The sequence below is a fragment of the Cetorhinus maximus genome, chromosome 4 (assembly GCF_964194155.1).
Source record: "Cetorhinus maximus chromosome 4, sCetMax3.hap1.1, whole genome shotgun sequence".
Taxonomy (NCBI): domain Eukaryota; kingdom Metazoa; phylum Chordata; class Chondrichthyes; order Lamniformes; family Cetorhinidae; genus Cetorhinus; species Cetorhinus maximus.
In genome coordinates this window covers 3301987-3321575 of record NC_135882.1, presented here as the reverse complement: position 1 = coordinate 3321575, position 19589 = coordinate 3301987, and the positions used below count along the sequence as shown (strand labels likewise).

At 54.5% G+C, this 19589-nt stretch overlaps 1 protein-coding gene across 1 annotated transcript in view; it reads left to right on the top strand.

The window, feature by feature from the left end:
• Positions 1–3929: 3929 nt before the first annotated feature.
• Positions 3930–19589, top strand: part of rspo2 (R-spondin 2) — a 153912-nt gene continuing 138252 nt past the window's right edge. The window contains exons 1-2 of the mRNA XM_078539674.1: positions 3930–4308; positions 4661–5111. Of these exons, the coding sequence (XP_078395800.1) occupies positions 5015–5111 (97 nt within the window). The 5' untranslated portion in view covers positions 3930–4308; positions 4661–5014. The remainder of the gene's footprint in view (positions 4309–4660; positions 5112–19589) is intronic.

Genomic DNA, 19589 nt, shown 5'->3' with positions numbered 1-19589 from the left:
TCTTCCATAAAAGGTTCAAATTACCCATAGGTAATTGATACTGTTAGTCCGCTGTCATAACACTGGGTTCAAATCCCATCCCAGGACTTGAGCACAAAAGTCAAGGCCGACACTCCAGTGCAGTACCGAGGGAATGCTGCACTGTCGGAAGTACCGTCTTTCAGATGAGTTATTAAACTGAGGCTCCAGCTGCCTACTTGAGTGGATGACAAAGAAATCGTGGCACTATTCTGAAGCAGACCAGGAGAGTTCTCTTCAGTGAAACAAAAATAAAAATAGCTGGAAAAACTCAGCAGGTCTGACAGCATCTGCGGAGAGGAATACAGTTAACGTTTCGACTGTGCTCCTCTCCACAGATGCTGTCAGACCTGCTGAGTTTTTCCAGCTATTTTTATTTTTGTTTCAGATTTCCAGCATCCGCAGTATTTTGCTTTTATCTTAGAGTTCTCTCCAGTGTCCTGGCCAATATTTATCCCTCAAACAACGTCACAAAAAGCAGATTATTCTTGGTCATAATCACATTGCTGTTTGTGGGAGCTTGCTGTGCACAAATTGGCTGCCGTGTTTCCTACATTACAACAGTAACTACACTTCAAAAGTACTTCATTGGGTGTGAAGGGCTTTGAGGCATCTTGTGGTTTTTATAAGTGCTCTTGATTGCAGGAATGATAGGAATGAGAGTTTGTTATTTTTAGAAGTAGGTTATGATCTGGTTTTTTTTTTGGAAGACGTTGTAGAGTAAAAGGGTTAACATCAGGAGCACCTGATCCTGGTGTAATTGCTGATGTAACTATAATGCAATGTCACATGACTGCGATCTGGTGGGAAAGAGGAGTAAAACCTTGTGTAGAGTTACTGAGATGTACATGGACCTGTAAATAAATGAGAATTTTTTTTTAACGAATAACAGGCAGACCCTAAAGAACCCCCATCTAGACCCTGATCCCTAGACAAAATAGCTGTGACCACAGAACTTAGCTGTGATGAGCTGATACTCGGTTTGCTGAGGGCACAAAAGTACCTGCTGCTATACTGTGTGGCTAATCATGGATTTTCCACAGCCCAAAGATTGGACCTGGCTCATCAAGAGATGGGTAAACCTGGTTTCAAATGTTGATGTACAAGAGATACAGTTCAGGCAAAATGACTGTCAGAGAGAGAGAGAGAGTTCCTCAGATTAAAGGTTTGTATTCTGTGGAGCCTTTTGGATTTATACAGAATAGTTTTATCTCGACCATTCTCTGGAGTATGTTGACATTTTAGTGTAAATCCGGTATTTGAGTTTAATAGACCACCTAGTCACTCTCATTCGTTCAAAAGTACCATCCAGCATTCTCTGCATAGCTGAGCTAATACTTGCAGTGGTGTTGTCAGCCAGTGGGCACACATGCAATAACAACTGCACAGGTTTTAAATTATTATATTCATTAAAAACGTCAATGCTCACTTTTTGTAGATTTGGACCAGGGACATTATAAGTTAACATAGCGGCATTCATGTCTTATCTTTGACTAGGTTAAGGAGGTAAATCATAATCAGTGCAGGAGAAGCCAGTGCAAACATGGAATGAGATGCTGATGGGATACAGATGGAAAGATGTGAGAAAGTAAAGTGATGGACATGGACTGCTTCAGTATCTGAGTCGCCACGAATGGTACTGAACATTGTGCAATCATCAGTGAACATCCCCACTTCTGACCTTATGATGGAAGGAAGGTCATTGATGAAGCAGCTGAAGGTGGTTGGGCCGAGGACTCTACCCTGAGGAACTCCTGCAGTGATGTCCTGGAACTGAGATGATTGATCTCCAACAACCACAACCATCTTCCTTTGTGCTAGGTATGACTCCAACCAATGGAGAGTTTCCCCCTGATTCCCATTGACTCCAGTTTTGCTCGGGCTCCTTGATGCCACACTCGGTCAAATGCTGCCTTGATGTCAAGGGCAGTCACTCTCACCTCACCTCGGGAGTTCAGCTCTTTTGTCCATGTTTAAACCAAGGATGTAATGAGGTCAGGAGCTGAGTGGTCCAGGCGGAACCCAAACTGAGTGTCAGTGAGCAGGTTATTGCTGTGTGTCACCTGCTGATGACACCTTCCATCACTTTACTGATGATGGAGAGTAGACTGATGGGGCGGTAATAGGCTGGGTTGAATTTCTCCTGCTTTTTGTGTACAGGACATACCCGGGTAATTTCCCACATAACCGGGTAGATGCCAGTGTTGTAGCTGCACTGGAACAGCTTGACTAGGGGTGCGGCAAGTTCTGGAGCACAGGGCTTTATTCCAACTCATCTGTATGCACATTTCCAGATTAATCTAATCCTAATCCATGTACAGAGAGTTCTGGATGATTCCAATCGTGACCTGTGTACACACCATTGCAGACTCGTTAATTAATCTGTTGGCAGCTGTTAAATACAAATTCATTTAAAATAGATTGTTTTTATCCAGCCTTCAGAATAATTATTTTAATGGCTATGATCCTGGGACTCTGCCCCTTTCTAACTGTGATATTTAGTTAAAGATTAACAACTTGAAGAAGGTGTGGATTGGGGGGTTCGGGGTGATGATTCTGTGCCCGTGGATGTGCGGTTTTTGGGGAGGTGGGATGAAGTGAGTGAGTGTGTATGTGTGAGAGTGAGAATCTGGGGGCTCCAGGTGGTGTGAGAGTGTGAGTGTGTGTGTGTATCTGGGTACTCCAGGCGGTGTGAGTGTGTGTGTGTGTGTGTGAGTGAGAGAGACACTCTGGGTGCTCCAGGCGGTGTGTGTGTGTGTGTGTGAGTGTGTGTGTGAGTGTGAGAGAGAGACTCTGGGGGCTCCAGGCGGTGTGTGAGTGAGTGAGTGTGTGTGTGTGTGTGAGTGTGAGAGAGAGACTCTGGGGGCTCCAGGCGGTGTGAGTGTGTGAGTGTGTGTGTGAGTGAGTGTGTGTGTGTGTGAGTGTGAGTGTGAGTGAGAGAGAGTCTCTGGGGGCTCCAGGCGGTGTGTGAGTGTGAGTGTGAGAGAGAGACTCTGGGGGCTCCAGGCGGTGAGTGTGAGTGTGTGTGTGAGTGAGTGAGTGTGTGTGTGAGTGAGTGTGAGTGTGAGAGAGAGACTCTGGGGGCTCCAGGCGGTGAGTGTGAGTGTGTGTGTGAGTGAGTGTGTGTGTGTGTGAGTGAGTGTGAGTGTGAGAGAGAGACTCTGGGGGCTCCAGGCGGTGAGTGTGTGTGTGTGAGTGTGTGTGTGAGTGAGTGTGAGTGTGAGAGAGAGACTCTGGGGGCTCCAGGCGGTGAGTGTGAGTGTGTGTGAGTGTGAGTGTGTGTGTGAGTGAGTGTGTGTGTGTGTGAGTGAGTGTGAGTGTGAGAGAGAGACTCTAGGGGCTCCAGGCGGTGAGTGTGAGTGTGTGTGTGAGTGAGTGTGTGTGTGAATGAGTGTGAGTGTGAGAGAGAGACTCTGGGGGCTCCAGGCGGTGAGTGTGTGTGTGTGAGTGTGTGTGTGAATGAGTGTGAGTGTGAGAGAGAGACTCTGGGGGCTCCAGGCGGTGAGTGTGTGTGAGTGAGTGTGTGTGAGTGAGTGTGAGTGTGAGAGAGAGAGAGACTCTGGGGGCTCCAGGCGGTGAGTGTGAGTGTGTGTGTGTGTGAGTGAGTGTGTGTGTGTGTGAGTGAGTGTGAGTGTGAGAGAGAGACTCTGGGGGCTCCAGGCGGTGTGAGTGTGTGTGTGAGTGAGTGTGTGTGTGTGTGAGTGAGTGTGAGTGTGAGAGAGAGACTCTAGGGGCTCCAGGCGGTAGGACCCGGCGGAAAGCAGCGCGAATGTCTGGTGCGAGTTGGTGTGAGACGGGAGCACAGCACCCCCTGTTAGTTCCCAATCCTTTCTGCACCTTGCAAAAAAAAAAGGATTTTCTCTCTCCCTCTCCCCCCTCCCCTTGTTCCCTCTACCACAGCTCTGAGCGTCATCTGTGGAACGGTTACAAAGGGAGGGACAGAAACATCATTTGTACAGAGAAGGTGGTTACTGAATGTTGTCGGAGTCTGTACAGCAACTGGAGACAGACAGAGAGAGAGAGACAGACAGAGAGAGAGACAGAGAGAGAGAGACAGACAGAGAGAGAGACAGAGAGAGAGAGAGACAGAGCCTGTGGACTGCGCTTTGACACAGACACAGACAGACAGAGAGAGAGAGGAAGGGGAAGGGGAAGGGGAGGCTGCAATAAGCAACTTCAGTGTTGATGGGATCATGTGCACCGCGGGGTCTGTCACACACGCTTCATGTTATTTGGCTAATTTGAAAAGCTACCGGCATTGAGAAGGTGTCGCTCAGATCACCCCCCGAGGTAATGGAATTCAAACTGATTTATTGACTCAATTGCTGCAGATTTTCTCTTTAATCCTGAATATTTTCCTCTTTATTTCTCCCTCCCTCTCTCTCTCTGTCTCTTCTTTCAATCCCCATCCCCAAGTATCTGCTGTCGGTGCAACAATCCCGGGGGTTTTTTATTATTTTTCTTTTTCTTTCTTTCTTAAGGGGAAATTCGGGCGACAGATTTGAATTATTTCTCACAGTGTCCCGGGAATAATGGATTTTGTTTTACAGAGACTGACTTGTTGAGTGAGTTTCTTGGCGATGCGGATGGAGAGTTTGGAATGTGATTATTGATGGTTCCTTATCTTGTCTCCTTTCTCCAGGAGTTTTGCTGATTGTCTGGGACTGACCCACCCACCCCTCAGTCTGGGGCTTGTTGCTCCCTGAAGATGTGGAGGCGGCAAATGGTCAGATCGCTGACTCCCTGGTCCCCAGTGTGAGGACAAACCCCAATTCACCCTCTCCCTCCCTCCCTCCCTCTCTCCCTCCCTCCCTCCCTCTCTCCCTCCCTCCCTCTCTCTGTCCGAACCCAACATCTGGCCAGCTGCTGCCCTCCGACCAGCGTTTCTTATCACTGGGACACTTCTCCAGCCTCCCATCAGTGGCGATTCCCTGCCCAGAGAGAGAGAGAGACCCGAGTGCACAGTCCGATCCCATTGCACAGCCCAGGAGGACAGATGCATTTTCGACTTTTTTCACTTGCGCTGGTTCTTCTAAACTGTGTGGATAATGGGCACAGCCTGAATACCCCCAGAGGGAGGAGGAGCAGGAGAGGTCAGTACTGGCGGGGTATTGAATGTATTGAATGTATTGTCGGCGCGGTGTCGCTCGGCGGGGACTCGCCAAACTTTGTTAAGTTAGGAGATTGGGAATTCGGTGAGAGGGTTTGTTCCTCAGGCCAGTGGTTTGTAGATTGGGTTGTGTTGCGGGGAGTGAAGAGCTTCTTCTCCAGACTCTTCCCATCCTGGTTTTAAACTGCCGGCCCCCGGGTCCGGGGTGAGGCTTTAATCAGACAGAAACACTCAACCCCACACTCAAACTCACCTCCCCGGCTCCCCCTCCCCTCCATCAGCTTTACCTCCTCATTCACTGCACTGATCTGTCTGTCTGTCTGTCTGTCTGTGACCCTCTGTGTCTGTCTGTTGGCGTGTGAGACCCTTTGTGCCTCTGACTGTCTGTGCATAAGAACTCGAGACCCTCACTGTCTGTGTGTGCGCGCAAGACCCTCACTCTCTGTGTGTGTGCGAGCAAGACCCTCACTGTCTGTGTGTGTGTGTGCATGCGAGACCCTCACTGTCTGTGTGTGTGCGAGCAAGACCCTCACTGTCTGTGTCTGTGTGTGCGCGCAAGACCCTCACTCTCTGTGTGTGTGCGAGCAAGACCCTCACTGTCTGTGTGTGTGCGAGCAAGACCCTCACTGTCTGTGTCTGTGTGTGCGCGCAAGACCCTCACTCTCTGTGTGTGTGCGAGCAAGACCCTCACTGTCTGTGTGTGTGCGAGCAAGACCCTCACTCTCTGTGTGTGTGCGAGCAAGACCCTCACTGTCTGTGTGTGTGTGTGCATGCGAGACCCTCACTGTCTGTGTGTGTGCGAGCAAGACCCTCACTGTCTGTGTCTGTGTGTGCGCGCAAGACCCTCACTCTCTGTGTGTGTGCGAGCAAGACCCTCACTGTCTGTGTGTGTGCGAGCAAGACCCTCACTGTCTGTGTCTGTGTGTGCGCGCAAGACCCTCACTCTCTGTGTGTGTGCGAGCAAGACCCTCACTGTCTGTGTGTGTGCGAGCAAGACCCTCACTGTCTGTGTGTGTGTGTGCATGCGAGACCCTCACTGTCTGTGTGTGTGCGCGTGCGAGACCCTCACTGTCTGTGTGTGTGTGTGCACGTGAGACCCTCACTGTCTGTCTGTGTGTGTGCACGTGAGACCCTCACTGTCTGTCTGTGTGTGTGCACGTGAGACCCTCACTGTCTGTGTGTGTGTGCGCATGAGACCCTCACTGTCTGTGTGTGTGCGCGCGAGACCCTCACTGTCTGTGTGTGTGCGCACAAGACCCTCACTGTCTGTGTGTGTGCGAGTGAGACCCTCACTGTCTGTGTGTGTGCGCGCGAGACCCTCACTGTCTGTGTGTGTGCGCGCAAGACCCTCACTGTCTGTGTGTGTGTGTGCGCATGAGACCCTCACTGTCTGTGTGTGTGTGTGCACGTGAGACCCTCACTGTCTGTGTGTGTGCGCGCGAGACCCTCACTGTCTGTGTGTGTGCGCGCAAGACCCTCACTCTCTGTGTGTGTGCGAGCAAGACCCTCACTGTCTGTGTGTGTGTGTGCATGCGAGACCCTCACTGTCTGTGTGTGTGCGCGTGCGAGACCCTCACTGTCTGTGTGTGTGTGTGCACGTGAGACCCTCACTGTCTGTCTGTGTGTGTGCACGTGAGACCCTCACTGTCTGTGTGTGTGTGTGCACGTGAGACCCTCACTGTCTGTGTATGTGCGCGTGTGAGACCCTCACTGTCTGTCTGTGTTTTTGTGCACGCGAGACCCTCACTGTCTGTGTGTGTGTGCGCGCGAGACCCTCACTGTCTGTGTGTGTGTGCGCGTGAGACCCTCACTGTCCCTGTGTGTGTGCGCGCAAGACCCTCACTGTCTGTGTGTGTGCAAGCGAGACCCTCACTGTCTGTGTGTGTGTGTGCACGTGAGACCCTCACTGTCTGTGTGTGTGTGCGCATGAGACCTTCACTGTCTGTGTGTGTGCGCGCGAGACCCTCACTGTCTGTGTGTGTGCGCGCAAGACCCTCACTGTCTGTGTGTGTGTGTGCGCATGAGACCCTCACTGTCTGTGTGTGTGCGAGTGAGACCCTCACTGTCTGTGTGTGTGTGTGTGCACGTGAGACCCTCACTGTCTGTGTGTGTGCGCGCAAGACCCTCACTGTCTGTGTGTGTGCGCGTGCGAGACCCTCACTGTCTGTGTGTGTGCACATGCGAGACCCTCACTGTCTGTCTGTGTGTGTGCACGTGAGACCCTCACTGTCTGTGTGTGTGCGCGTGTGAGACCCTCACTGTCTGTCTGTGTGTGTGTGCGCGCGAGACCCTCACTGTCTGTGTGTGTGTGTGCGTGAGACCCTCACTGTCCCTGTGTGTGTGCGCGCAAGACCCTCACTGTCTGTGTGTGTGCAAGCGAGACCCTCACTGTCTGTGTGTGTGTGTGCACGTGAGACCCTCACTGTCTGTGTGTGTGTGCGCATGAGACCCTCACTGTCTGTGTGTGTGCGCGCGAGACCCTCACTGTCTGTGTGTGTGCGCACAAGACCCTCACTGTCTGTGTGTGTGCGAGTGAGACCCTCACTGTCTGTGTGTGTGTGCGCAAGACCCTCACTGTCTGTGTGTGTGTGTGCACATGAGACCCTCACTGTCTGTGTGTGTGCGCGCGAGACCCTCACTGTCTGTGTGTGTGCGCGCAAGACCCTCACTGTCTGTGTGTGTGCGAGCAAGACCCTCACTGTCTGTGTGTGTGTGTGCATGCGAGACCCTCACTGTCTGTGTGTGTGCGCGTGCGAGACCCTCACTGTCTGTGTGTGTGCGCACGCAAGACCCTCACTGTCTGTGTGTGTGCGAGCGAGACCCTCACTGTCTGTGTGTGTGTGTGCACGCGAGACCCTCACTGTCTGTGTGTGTGCGCACGCAAGACCCTCACTGTCTGTGTGTGTGCGAGCGAGACCCTCACTGTCTGTGTGTGTGCGAGCGAGACCCTCACTGTCTGTGTGTGTGTGTGCACGCGAGACCATCACTGTCTGTGTGTGTGCGCACACGAGACCCTCACTATCTGTGTGTGTGCGCATGTGAGACCCTCACTATCTGTGTGTGTGCGCATGCGAGACCCTCACTGTCTGTCTGTGTGTGTGTGCGCGTGAGACCCTCACTATCTGTGTGTGTGTGTGCGCATGCGAGACCCTCACTGTCTGTGTATGTGCGCGTGTGAGACCCTCACTGTCTGTCTGTGTGTGTGCACGCGAGGACCCTCACTGTCTGTGTGTGTGTGTGCGCATGCGAGACCCTCACTGTCTGTGTATGTGCGCGTGTGAGACCCTCACTGTCTGTCTGTGTGTGTGCACGCGAGACCCTCACTGTCTGTGTGTGTGTGTGCATATGCGAGACCCTCACTGTCTGTGTATGTGCGCGTGTGAGAGCCTCACTGTCTGTCTGTGTTTTTGTGCGTGCGAGACCCTCACTGTCTGTGTGTGTGTGCACGCGAGACCCTCACTGTCTGTGTATGTGCGCGTGTGAGAGCCTCACTGTCTGTCTGTGTTTTTGTGCGCGCGAGACCCTCACTGTCTGTGTGTGTGCGGGCGCGAGACCCTCACTGTCTGTGTGTGTGTGCGCGCGAGACCCTCACTGTCTGTGTGTGTGCGCGCGAGACCCTCACTGTCTGTGTGTGTGCGAGCAAGACCCTCACTGTCCGTGTGTGTGTGCGCATGAGACCCTCACTGTCTGTATGTGTGCGCGCGAGACCCTCACTGTCTGTGTGTGTGCGCGCGAGACCCTCACTGTCTGTGTGTGTGCGCGCGAGACCCTCACTGTCTGTGTGTGTGCGCGCGAGACCCTCACTGTCTGTGTGTGCGCGCGAGACCCTCACTGTCTGTGTGTGTGCGAGCAAGACCCTCACTGTCCGTGTGTGTGTGCGCATGAGACCCTCACTGTCTGTATGTGTGCGCGCGAGACCCTCACTGTCTGTGTGTGTGCGCGCGAGACCCTCACTGTCTGTGTGTGTGCGCGCGAGACCCTCACTGTCTGTGTGTGTGCGCGCGAGACCCTCACTGTCTGTGTGTGTGCGCGCGAGACCCTCACTGTCTGTGTGTGTGCGCGCGAGACCCTCACTGTCTGTGTGTGTGTGTGTGTGTGCGCGCGAGACCCTCACTGTCTGTGTGTGTGTGTGCGCGCGAGACCCTCACTGTCTGTGTGTGTGTGCGCGAGACCCTCACTGTCTGTGTGTGTGTGCGCGCGAGACCCTCACTGTCTGTGTGTGTGCGCGCGCGAGACCCTCACTGTCTGTGTGTGTGCGCGCGCGAGACCCTCACTGTCTGTGTGTGTGCGCGCGCGAGACCCTCACTGTCTGTGTGTGTGCGCGCGCGAGATCCTCACTGTCTATGTGTGTGTGCACGTGAGACCCTCACTGTCAGTGTGTGTGTGTGTGCACACGAGATCCTCGCTGTCTGTGTGGATGTGCGCGCGCGAGAAGGTCACTGTATGTGTTTGTGCGTGCGTGACCCCCACTGTTTGCGTGCATGCGAGACCCCCGCTGTTTGTGTGCATGCGAGAGCCCCGTTGTTTGCGTGCATGAGAGACCCCCGCTGTGTGCATGTGCACGCGAGAACCCCACTATCTGCATGCGTGCGCGCACAAGACCCCCACTGTCTGTGTGTGTGTGCGAGATCCCCACTGTCTGTGTGTATCTGTGTGCACAAGACCCTCGCTGTCTGCGTACATGCGCGTGCGTGACCCTCGCTGTCTGTGTGCGCGCGCGAGACCTTCGATGTCTGCATGCGAGTGCAACCCTCACTGTCTGCATGCGCGCGAGATCCTCACTGCCTGCGTGCATGCGAGACCCTCACTGCCTGCGTGCGCGCGAGACCCTCAATGCCTGCGTGCGCGCGAGACCCTCACTGCCTGCGTGTGCGCGAGACCCTCACTGCCTGCGTGCGCGCGAGACCCTCACTGCCTGCGTGCGCGCGAGACCCTCACTGCCTGCGTGCGCGCGAGACCCTCACTGCCTGCGTGTGCGCGAGACCCTCACTGCCTGCGTGCGCGTGAGACCCTCACTGTCTGCGTGCGCACGAGACCCTCACTGTCTGTGTGTGTGCGCGTGAGAGACCCTCATTGTCTGTGTGTGTGCGCACGCGAGACCTTTACTGTCTGTGCGTGTGCACGCGCGCGAGACCCTCACTGTCTGTGCGTGCGCGCGCGCGCGAGACCCTCACTGTCTGTGCGTGCGCGTGCGCAAGAGACCCTCACTGTCTGTGTGTGTGCGCGCGCGAGACCCTCACTCTGTGTGTATGCGCGCGAGACCCTCTCTGTCTGTGTGTGTGCACACGCGAGACCCTCACACTGTGTGTATGCGCGCGAGACCCTCTCTGTCTGTGTGTGTGCACACGCGAGACCCTCACTGTCTGTGCATGTGTGTGTGTGCACACGCGAGACCCTCACCGTCTGTGTGTGTGCGCGTGCGAGACCCTCACTGTCTGGCTGTGTGTGTGTGCACGTGCGAGACCCTCACTGTCTGTGTGTGTGCGCGTGCAAGACCCTCACTGTCTGGCTGTGTGTGTGCATGCGCACGAGACTCTCACTGCCTGCATGTGCTCAAGACCCTCACTGCCTGCGTGCGCGCAAGACCCTCACTCTGCGTGTGTGTATGTGTGTGCGCGTGTGCGCGACAGCCTGACTGTGTGTGTGTGTGTGTCTGTGAGACCATGACTGACTGTGTTTGTGTGTGTGTGTGTGTGTGCGAGACCCTCAGTGATTGTGTGTGTGTGCGTGCACATGTGATCCTGACTGTGTGTGTGTGCGCGCGAGACCATGACCAACTGTGTGTGTGTGCGTGCGTGCGAGACCCTCACTGTCTGTGTGTGTGCATGTGCGAGACCCTCACTGTCTGGCTGTGTGTGTGCGTGCGCACGAGACCCTCTCTGCCTGCGTGTGCGCAAGACCCTCACTGCCTGCGTGCGCGCAAGACCCTCACTGTCTGTGTGTGTATGCACGCGCGAGACCCTCTATCTGCGTGTGTGTATGTGTGTGCGTGTGTGCGCGACAGCCTGACTGTGTGTGTGTGTGTGTGCGAGACCATGACTGACTGTGTTTGTGTGTGTGTGTGTGTGTGCGAGACCCTCAGTGATTGTGTGTGTGTGCGTGCACATGTGACCCTGACTCTGTGTGTGTGTGTGTGTGTGTGTGTGTGTGTGTGTGTGTGTGTGTGTGTGTGCGAGACCATGACTGACTGTGTTTGTGTGTGTGTGTGTGTGTGTGCGAGACCCTCAGTGATTGTGTGTGTGTGCGTGCACATGTGACCCTGACTGTGTGCGTGTGTGTGTGTGTGTGTGCGGGACCATGACTGACTGTGTTTGTGTGTGTGTGTGTGTGTGTGTGTGCGAGACCCTCAGTGATTGTGTGTGTGTGCGTGCACATGTGACCCTGACTGTATGTGTGTGCGCGCGAGACCATGAACAACTGTGTGTGTGTGTGTGCGTGCATGCGAGACCCTCACTGTCTCTGTCTGTGTGTGTGTGTGTGTGTGTGTGTGTGTGTGTATGTGTGTGTGCGCGTGCGAGACCCTCACTGTCTGCGTGTGTGTCTGTGTAACCCTTTCTGTCGGTCTTTGTGCCTCCAACTGACCCTCTGTGTGTGTGTCCATATCTGTCTGTATGTGTGTGCGTATCTCTCTCTCTCTGTCTGTGTGTGTCTCTGTCTGTGTGTGTGTGTCTCTCTCTTTCTGTGTGTGTGTGTCTCTCTCTCTCTGTCTGTCTGTGTGTGCGTGTCTCTGTCTGTCTGTGTGTGTGTGTCTCTCTCTGGCTGTGTGTATGTGCGTGTCTCTCTGTCTGTCTGTGTGTGCGTGTCTCTCTGTCTTTCTGTGTGTGCGTGTCTTTCTCTGTCTGTGTGCGTCGCTGTCTGTGTGCGTCGCTGTCTGTGTGCGTCGCTGTCTGTGTGCGTCGCTGTCTGTGTGTGTCACTGTCTGTGTGTGTCTCTCTGTCTATCTGTGTGTGTGTCTCTGTCTATCTGTGTGTGTTTTTCCTGTCCCTCTGTCTCTGTCCCTCTATCTCTGTCCCTCTATCTCTGTCCCTCTATCTCTGTCCCTTTGTATGTGTCCCTCTGTGTGTCCGTCTGTCTGTCTGTGTGTCCGTCTGTCTGTCTGTGTGTCCCTGTCTGTCTGTGTGTGTCCATCTCTGTGTGTGTGTGTGTCCGTCTCTGTGTGTGTGTGTGTGTGTGTGTCTCTCTGTGTGTGTCTCTGTGTGTGTGTGTGTGTGTGTGTGTCTCTGTATGTGTGTGTGTGTCTCTGCCTGTGTGTGTGTGTGTCTCTGCCTATGTGTGTGTGTGTCTCTGCCTGTGTGTGTGTCTCTGCCTCTGTCTGTGTCCCTCTGTCTGTGTCCCTCTGTCTGTGTGTGTGTGTGTCCCTCTGTCTGTGTGTGTGTGTGTCTCTCTGTCTGTGTGCGTATGTCGCTCTCTGTCTGTGTGTGTCTCTCTCTTTGTGCGTGTCTCTCTGTCTCTGTCTGTATGCGTGTGTCTCCCTCACTGTCTGTCTGTGTGTGTGCGTGCGCGAGACCTTCACTGTCTGTGTGTGTGCGCGCGAGACCTTCACTGTCTGTGTGTGTGCGCGCGAGACCCTCACTGTCTGTGTGCGCGCGTGCGAGACCCTCACTGTCTGTGTGTGTGCATGCGCGAGACCCTCACTGTCTGTGTGCGCGCGCGCGCGAGACCCTCACTGTCTGTGTGTGTGTGTGTGCGCGCGAGACCCTCACTCTGTGTGTGTGCGCGAGACCCTCACTGTCTGTGCGTGCGCGTGCGCAAGAGACCCTCACTGTCTGTGTGTGTGTGCGCGCGCGAGACCCTCACTCTGTGTGTATGCGCGCGAGACCCTCTCTGTCTGTGTGTGTGCACACGCGAGACCCTCACTCTGTGTGTATGCGCGCGAGACCCTCTCTGTCTGTGTGTGTGCACACGCGAGACCCTCACTGTCTGTGTATGTGTGTGTGTGCACACGCGAGACCCTCACTGTCTGTGTGTGTGCGCGTGCAAGACCCTCACTGTCTGGCTGTGTGTGTGCATGCGCACGAGACTCTCACTGCCTGCATGTGCTCAAGACCCTCACTGCCTGCGTGCGCGCAAGACCCTCACTCTGCGTGTGTGTATGTGTGTGCGCGTGTGCGCGACAGCCTGACTGTGTGTGTGTGTGTGTCTGTGAGACCATGACTGACTGTGTTTGTGTGTGTGTGTGTGTGTGCGAGACCCTCAGTGATTGTGTGTGTGTGCGTGCACATGTGATCCTGACTGTGTGTGTGTGCGCGCGAGACCATGACCAACTGTGTGTGTGTGCGTGCGTGCGAGACCCTCACTGTCTGTGTGTGTGCATGTGCGAGACCCTCACTGTCTGGCTGTGTGTGTGCGTGCGCACGAGACCCTCTCTGCCTGCGTGTGCGCAAGACCCTCACTGCCTGCGTGCGCGCAAGACCCTCACTGTCTGTGTGTGTATGCACGCGCGAGACCCTCTATCTGCGTGTGTGTATGTGTGTGCGTGTGTGCGCGACAGCCTGACTGTGTGTGTGTGTGTGTGCGAGACCATGACTGACTGTGTTTGTGTGTGTGTGTGTGTGTGTGTGTGCGAGACCCTCAGTGATTGTGTGTGTGTGCGTGCACATGTGACCCTGACTGTGTGTGTGTGTGTGTGTGTGTGTGTGTGCGAGACCATGACTGACTGTGTTTGTGTGTGTGTGTGTGTGTGCGAGACCCTCAGTGATTGTGTGTGTGTGCGTGCACATGTGACCCTGACTGTGTGCGTGTGTGTGTGTGTGTGTGCGGGACCATGACTGACTGTGTTTGTGTGTGTGTGTGTGTGTGTGTGCGAGACCCTCAGTGATTGTGTGTGTGTGCGTGCACATGTGACCCTGACTGTATGTGTGTGCGCGCGAGACCATGAACAACTGTGTGTGTGTGTGTGCGTGCATGCGAGACCCTCACTGTCTCTGTCTGTGTGTGTGTGTGTGTGTGTGTGTGTGTATGTGTGTGTGCGCGTGCGAGACCCTCACTGTCTGCGTGTGTGTCTGTGTAACCCTTTCTGTCGGTCTTTGTGCCTCCAACTGACCCTCTGTGTGTGTGTCCATATCTGTCTGTATGTGTGTGCGTATCTCTCTCTCTCTGTCTGTGTGTGTCTCTGTCTGTGTGTGTGTGTCTCTCTCTTTCTGTGTGTGTGTGTCTCTCTCTCTCTGTCTGTCTGTGTGTGCGTGTCTCTGTCTGTCTGTGTGTGTGTGTCTCTCTCTGGCTGTGTGTATGTGCGTGTCTCTCTGTCTGTCTGTGTGTGCGTGTCTCTCTGTCTTTCTGTGTGTGCGTGTCTTTCTCTGTCTGTGTGCGTCGCTGTCTGTGTGCGTCGCTGTCTGTGTGCGTCGCTGTCTGTGTGCGTCGCTGTCTGTGTGCGTCACTGTCTGTGTGTGTCTCTCTGTCTATCTGTGTGTGTGTCTCTGTCTATCTGTGTGTGTTTTTCCTGTCCCTCTGTCTCTGTCCCTCTATCTCTGTCCCTCTATCTCTGTCCCTCTATCTCTGTCCCTTTGTATGTGTCCCTCTGTGTGTCCGTCTGTCTGTCTGTGTGTCCGTCTGTCTGTCTGTGTGTCCCTGTCTGTCTGTGTGTGTCCATCTCTGTGTGTGTGTGTGTCCGTCTCTGTGTGTGTGTGTGTGTGTGTCTCTCTGTGTGTGTCTCTGTGTGTGTGTGTGTGTGTGTGTGTGTCTCTGTATGTGTGTGTGTGTCTCTGCCTGTGTGTGTGTGTGTCTCTGCCTATGTGTGTGTGTGTCTCTGCCTGTGTGTGTGTCTCTGCCTCTGTCTGTGTCCCTCTGTCTGTGTCCCTCTGTCTGTGTGTGTGTGTGTCCCTCTGTCTGTGTGTGTGTGCGTCTCTCTGTCTGTGTGCGTATGTCGCTCTCTGTCTGTGTGTGTCTCTCTCTTTGTGCGTGTCTCTCTGTCTCTGTCTGTATGCGTGTGTCTCCCTCACTGTCTGTCTGTGTGTGTGCGTGCGCGAGACCTTCACTGTCTGTGTGTGTGCGCGCGAGACCTTCACTGTCTGTGTGTGTGCGCGCGAGACCCTCACTGTCTGTGTGCGCGCGTGCGAGACCCTCACTGTCTGTGTGTGTGCATGCGCGAGACCCTCACTGTCTGTGTGCGCGCGCGCGCGAGACCCTCACTGTCTGTGTGTGTGTGTGTGCGCGCGAGACCCTCACTCTGTGTGTGTGCGCGAGACCCTCACTGTCTGTGCGTGCGCGTGCGCAAGAGACCCTCACTGTCTGTGTGTGTGTGCGCGCGCGAGACCCTCACTCTGTGTGTATGCGCGCGAGACCCTCTCTGTCTGTGTGTGTGCACACGCGAGACCCTCACTCTGTGTGTATGCGCGCGAGACCCTCTCTGTCTGTGTGTGTGCACACGCGAGACCCTCACTGTCTGTGTATGTGTGTGTGTGCACACGCGAGACCCTCACCGTCTGTGTGTGTGCGCGTGCGAGACCCTCACTGTCTGGCTGTGTGTGTGTGCACGTGCGAGACCCTCACTGTCTGTGTGTGTGCGCGTGCAAGACCCTCACTGTCTGGCTGTGTGTGTGCATGCGCACGAGACTCTCACTGCCTGCGTGTGCGCAAGACCCTCACTGCCTGCGTGCGCGCAAGACCCTCACTGTCTGTGTGTGTATGCACGCGCGAGACCCTCTATCTGCGTGTGTGTATGTGTGTGCGTGTGTGCGCGACAGCCTGACTGTCTGTGTGTGTGTGTGTGCGAGACCATGACTGACTGTGTTTGTGTGTGTGTGTGTGTGTGTGTGTGCGAGACCCTCAGTGATTGTGTGTGTGTGCGTGCACATGTGACCCTGACTGTGTGTGTGTGTGTGTGTGTGTGTGTGCGAGACCATGACTGACTGTGTTTGTGTGTGTGTGTGTGTGTGCGAGACCCTCAGTGATTGTGTGTGTGTGCGTGCACATGTGACCCTGACTGTGTGCGTGTGTGTGTGTGTGTGTGCGGGACCATGACTGACTGTGTTTGTGTGTGTGTGTGTGTGTGTGTGCGAGACCCTCAGTGATTGTGTGTGTGTGCGTGCACATGTGACCCTGACTGTATGTGTGTGCGCGCGAGACCATGAACAACTGTGTGTGTGTGTGTGCGTGCATGCGAGACCCTCACTGTCTCTGTCTGTGTGTGTGTGTGTGTGTGTGTGTGTGTATGTGTGTGTGCGCGTGCGAGACCCTCACTGTCTGCGTGTGTGTCTGTGTAACCCTTTCTGTCGGTCTTTGTGCCTCCAACTGACCCTCTGTGTGTGTGTCCATATCTGTCTGTATGTGTGTGCGTATCTCTCTCTCTCTGTCTGTGTGTGTCTCTGTCTGTGTGTGTGTGTCTCTCTCTTTCTGTGTGTGTGTGTCTCTCTCTCTCTGTCTGTCTGTGTGTGCGTGTCTCTGTCTGTCTGTGTGTGTGTGTCTCTCTCTGGCTGTGTGTATGTGCGTGTCTCTCTGTCTGTCTGTGTGTGCGTGTCTCTCTGTCTTTCTGTGTGTGCGTGTCTTTCTCTGTCTGTGTGCGTCGCTGTCTGTGTGCGTCGCTGTCTGTGTGCGTCACTGTCTGTGTGCGTCGCTGTCTGTGTGTGTCACTGTCTGTGTGTGTCTCTCTGTCTATCTGTGTGTGTGTCTCTGTCTATCTGTGTGTGTTTTTCCTGTCCCTCTGTCTCTGTCCCTCTATCTCTGTCCCTCTATCTCTGTCCCTCTATCTCTGTCCCTTTGTATGTGTCCCTCTGTGTGTCCGTCTGTCTGTCTGTGTGTCCGTCTGTCTGTCTGTGTGTCCCTGTCTGTCTGTGTGTGTCCATCTCTGTGTGTGTGTGTGTCCGTCTCTGTGTGTGTGTGTGTGTGTGTCTCTCTGTGTGTGTCTCTGTGTGTGTGTGTGTGTGTGTGTGTGTCTCTGTATGTGTGTGTGTGTCTCTGCCTGTGTGTGTGTGTGTCTCTGCCTATGTGTGTGTGTGTCTCTGCCTGTGTGTGTGTCTCTGCCTCTGTCTGTGTCCCTCTGTCTGTGTCCCTCTGTCTGTGTGTGTGTGTGTCCCTCTGTCTGTGTGTGTGTGCGTCTCTCTGTCTGTGTGCGTATGTCGCTCTCTGTCTGTGTGTGTCTCTCTCTTTGTGCGTGTCTCTCTGTCTCTGTCTGTATGCGTGTGTCTCCCTCACTGTCTGTCTGTGTGTGTGCGTGCGCGAGACCTTCACTGTCTGTGTGTGTGCGCGTGAGACCCTCACTGTCTGTGTGCGCGCGTGCGAGACCCTCACTGTCTGTGTGTGTGCATGCGCGAGACCCTCACTGTCTGTGTGCGCGCGTGCGCGAGACCCTCACTGTCTGTGTGTGTGTGTGTGCGCGCGAGACCCTCACTCTGTGTGTGTGCGCGAGACCCTCACTGTCTGTGCGTGCGCGTGCGCAAGAGACCCTCACTGTCTGTGTGTGTGTGCGCGCGCGAGACCCTCACTCTGTGTGTATGCGCGCGAGACCCTCTCTGTCTGTGTGTGTGCACACGCGAGACCCTCACTCTGTGTGTATGCGCGCGAGACCCTCTCTGTCTGTGTGTGTGCACACGCGAGACCCTCACTGTCTGTGTATGTGTGTGTGTGCACACGCGAGACCCTCACCGTCTGTGTGTGTGCGCGTGCGAGACCCTCTGTCTGGCTGTGTGTGTGTGCACGTGCGAGACCCTCACTGTCTGTGTGTGTGCTCGTGCAAGACCCTCACTGTCTGGCTGTGTGTGTGCATGCGCACGAGACTCTCACTGCCTGCATGTGCTCAAGACCCTCACTGCCTGCGTGCGCGCAAGACCCTCACTCTGCGTGTGTGTATGTGTGTGCGCGACAGCCTGACTGTGTGTGTGTGTGTGTCTGTGAGACCATGACTGACTGTGTTTGTGTGTGTGTGTGTGCGAGACCCTCAGTGATTGTGTGTGTGTGCGTGCACATGTGATCTTGACTGTGTGTGTGTGCGCGCGAGACCATGACCAACTGTGTGTGTGTGCGTGCGTGCGAGACCCTCACTGTCTGTGTGTGTGCATGTGCGAGACCCTCACTGTCTGGCTGTGTGTGTGCGTGCGCACGAGACCCTCTCTGCCTGCGTGTGCGCAAGACCCTCACTGCCTGCGTGCGCGCAAGACCCTCACTGTCTGTGTGTGTATGCACGCGCGAGACCCTCTATCTGCGTGTGTGTATGTGTGTGCGTGTGTGCGCGACAGCCTGACTGTGTGTGTGTGTGTGTGCGAGACCATGACTGACTGTGTTTGTGTGTGTGTGTGTGTGTGTGCGAGACCCTCAGTGATTGTGTGTGTGTGCGTGCACATGTGACCCTGACTGTGTGTGTGTGTGTGTGTGTGTGTGTGTGTGTGTGTGTGTGTGTGCGAGACCATGACTGACTGTGTTTGTGTGTGTGTGTGTGTGTGCGAGACCCTCAGTGATTGTGTGTGTGTGCGTGCACATGTGACCCTGACTGTGTGCGTGTGTGTGTGTGTGTGTGCGGGACCATGACTGACTGTGTTTGTGTGTGTGTGTGTGTGTGTGTGCGAGACCCTCAGTGATTGTGTGTGTGTGCGTGCACATGTGACCCTGACTGTATGTGTGTGCGCGCGAGACCATGAACAACTGTGTGTGTGTGTGTGCGTGCATGCGAGACCCTCACTGTCTCTGTCTGTGTGTGTGTGTGTGTGTGTGTGTGTGTGTGTGCGCGTGCGAGACCCTCACTGTCTGCGTGTGTGTCTGTGTAACCCTTTCTGTCGGTCTTTGTGCCTCCAACTGACCCTCTGTGTGTGTGTCCATATCTGTCTGTATGTGTGTGCGTATCTCTCTCTCTCTGTCTGTGTGTGTCTCTGTCTGTGTGTGTGTGTCTCTCTCTTTCTGTGTGTGTGTGTCTCTCTCTCTCTGTCTGTCTGTGTGTGCGTGTCTCTGTCTGTCTGTGTGTGTGTGTCTCTCTCTGGCTGTGTGTATGTGCGTGTCTCTCTGTCTGTCTGTGTGTGCGTGTCTCTCTGTCTTTCTGTGTGTGCGTGTCTTTCTCTGTCTGTGTGCGTCGCTGTCTGTGTGCGTCGCTGTCTGTGTGCGTCGCTGTCTGTGTGCGTCGCTGTCTGTGTGCGTCGCTGTCTGTGTGCGTCACTGTCTGTGTGTGTCTCTCTGTCTATCTGTGTGTGTGTCTCTGTCTATCTGTGTGTGTTTTTCCTGTCCCTCTGTCTCTGTCCCTCTATCTCTGTCCCTCTATCTCTGTCCCTCTATCTCTGTCCCTCTATCTCTGTCCCTTTGTATGTGTCCCTCTGTGTGTCCGTCTGTCTGTCTGTGTGTCCGTCTGTCTGTCTGTGTGTCCCTGTCTGTCTGTGTGTGTCCATCTCTGTGTGTGTGTGTGTCCGTCTCTGTGTGTGTGTGTGTGTGTGTGTCTCTCTGTGTGTGTCTCTGTGTGTGTGTGTGTGTGTGTGTGTGTGTGTCTCTGTATGTGTGTGTGTGTCTCTGCCTGTGTGTGTGTGTGTCTCTGCCTATGTGTGTGTGT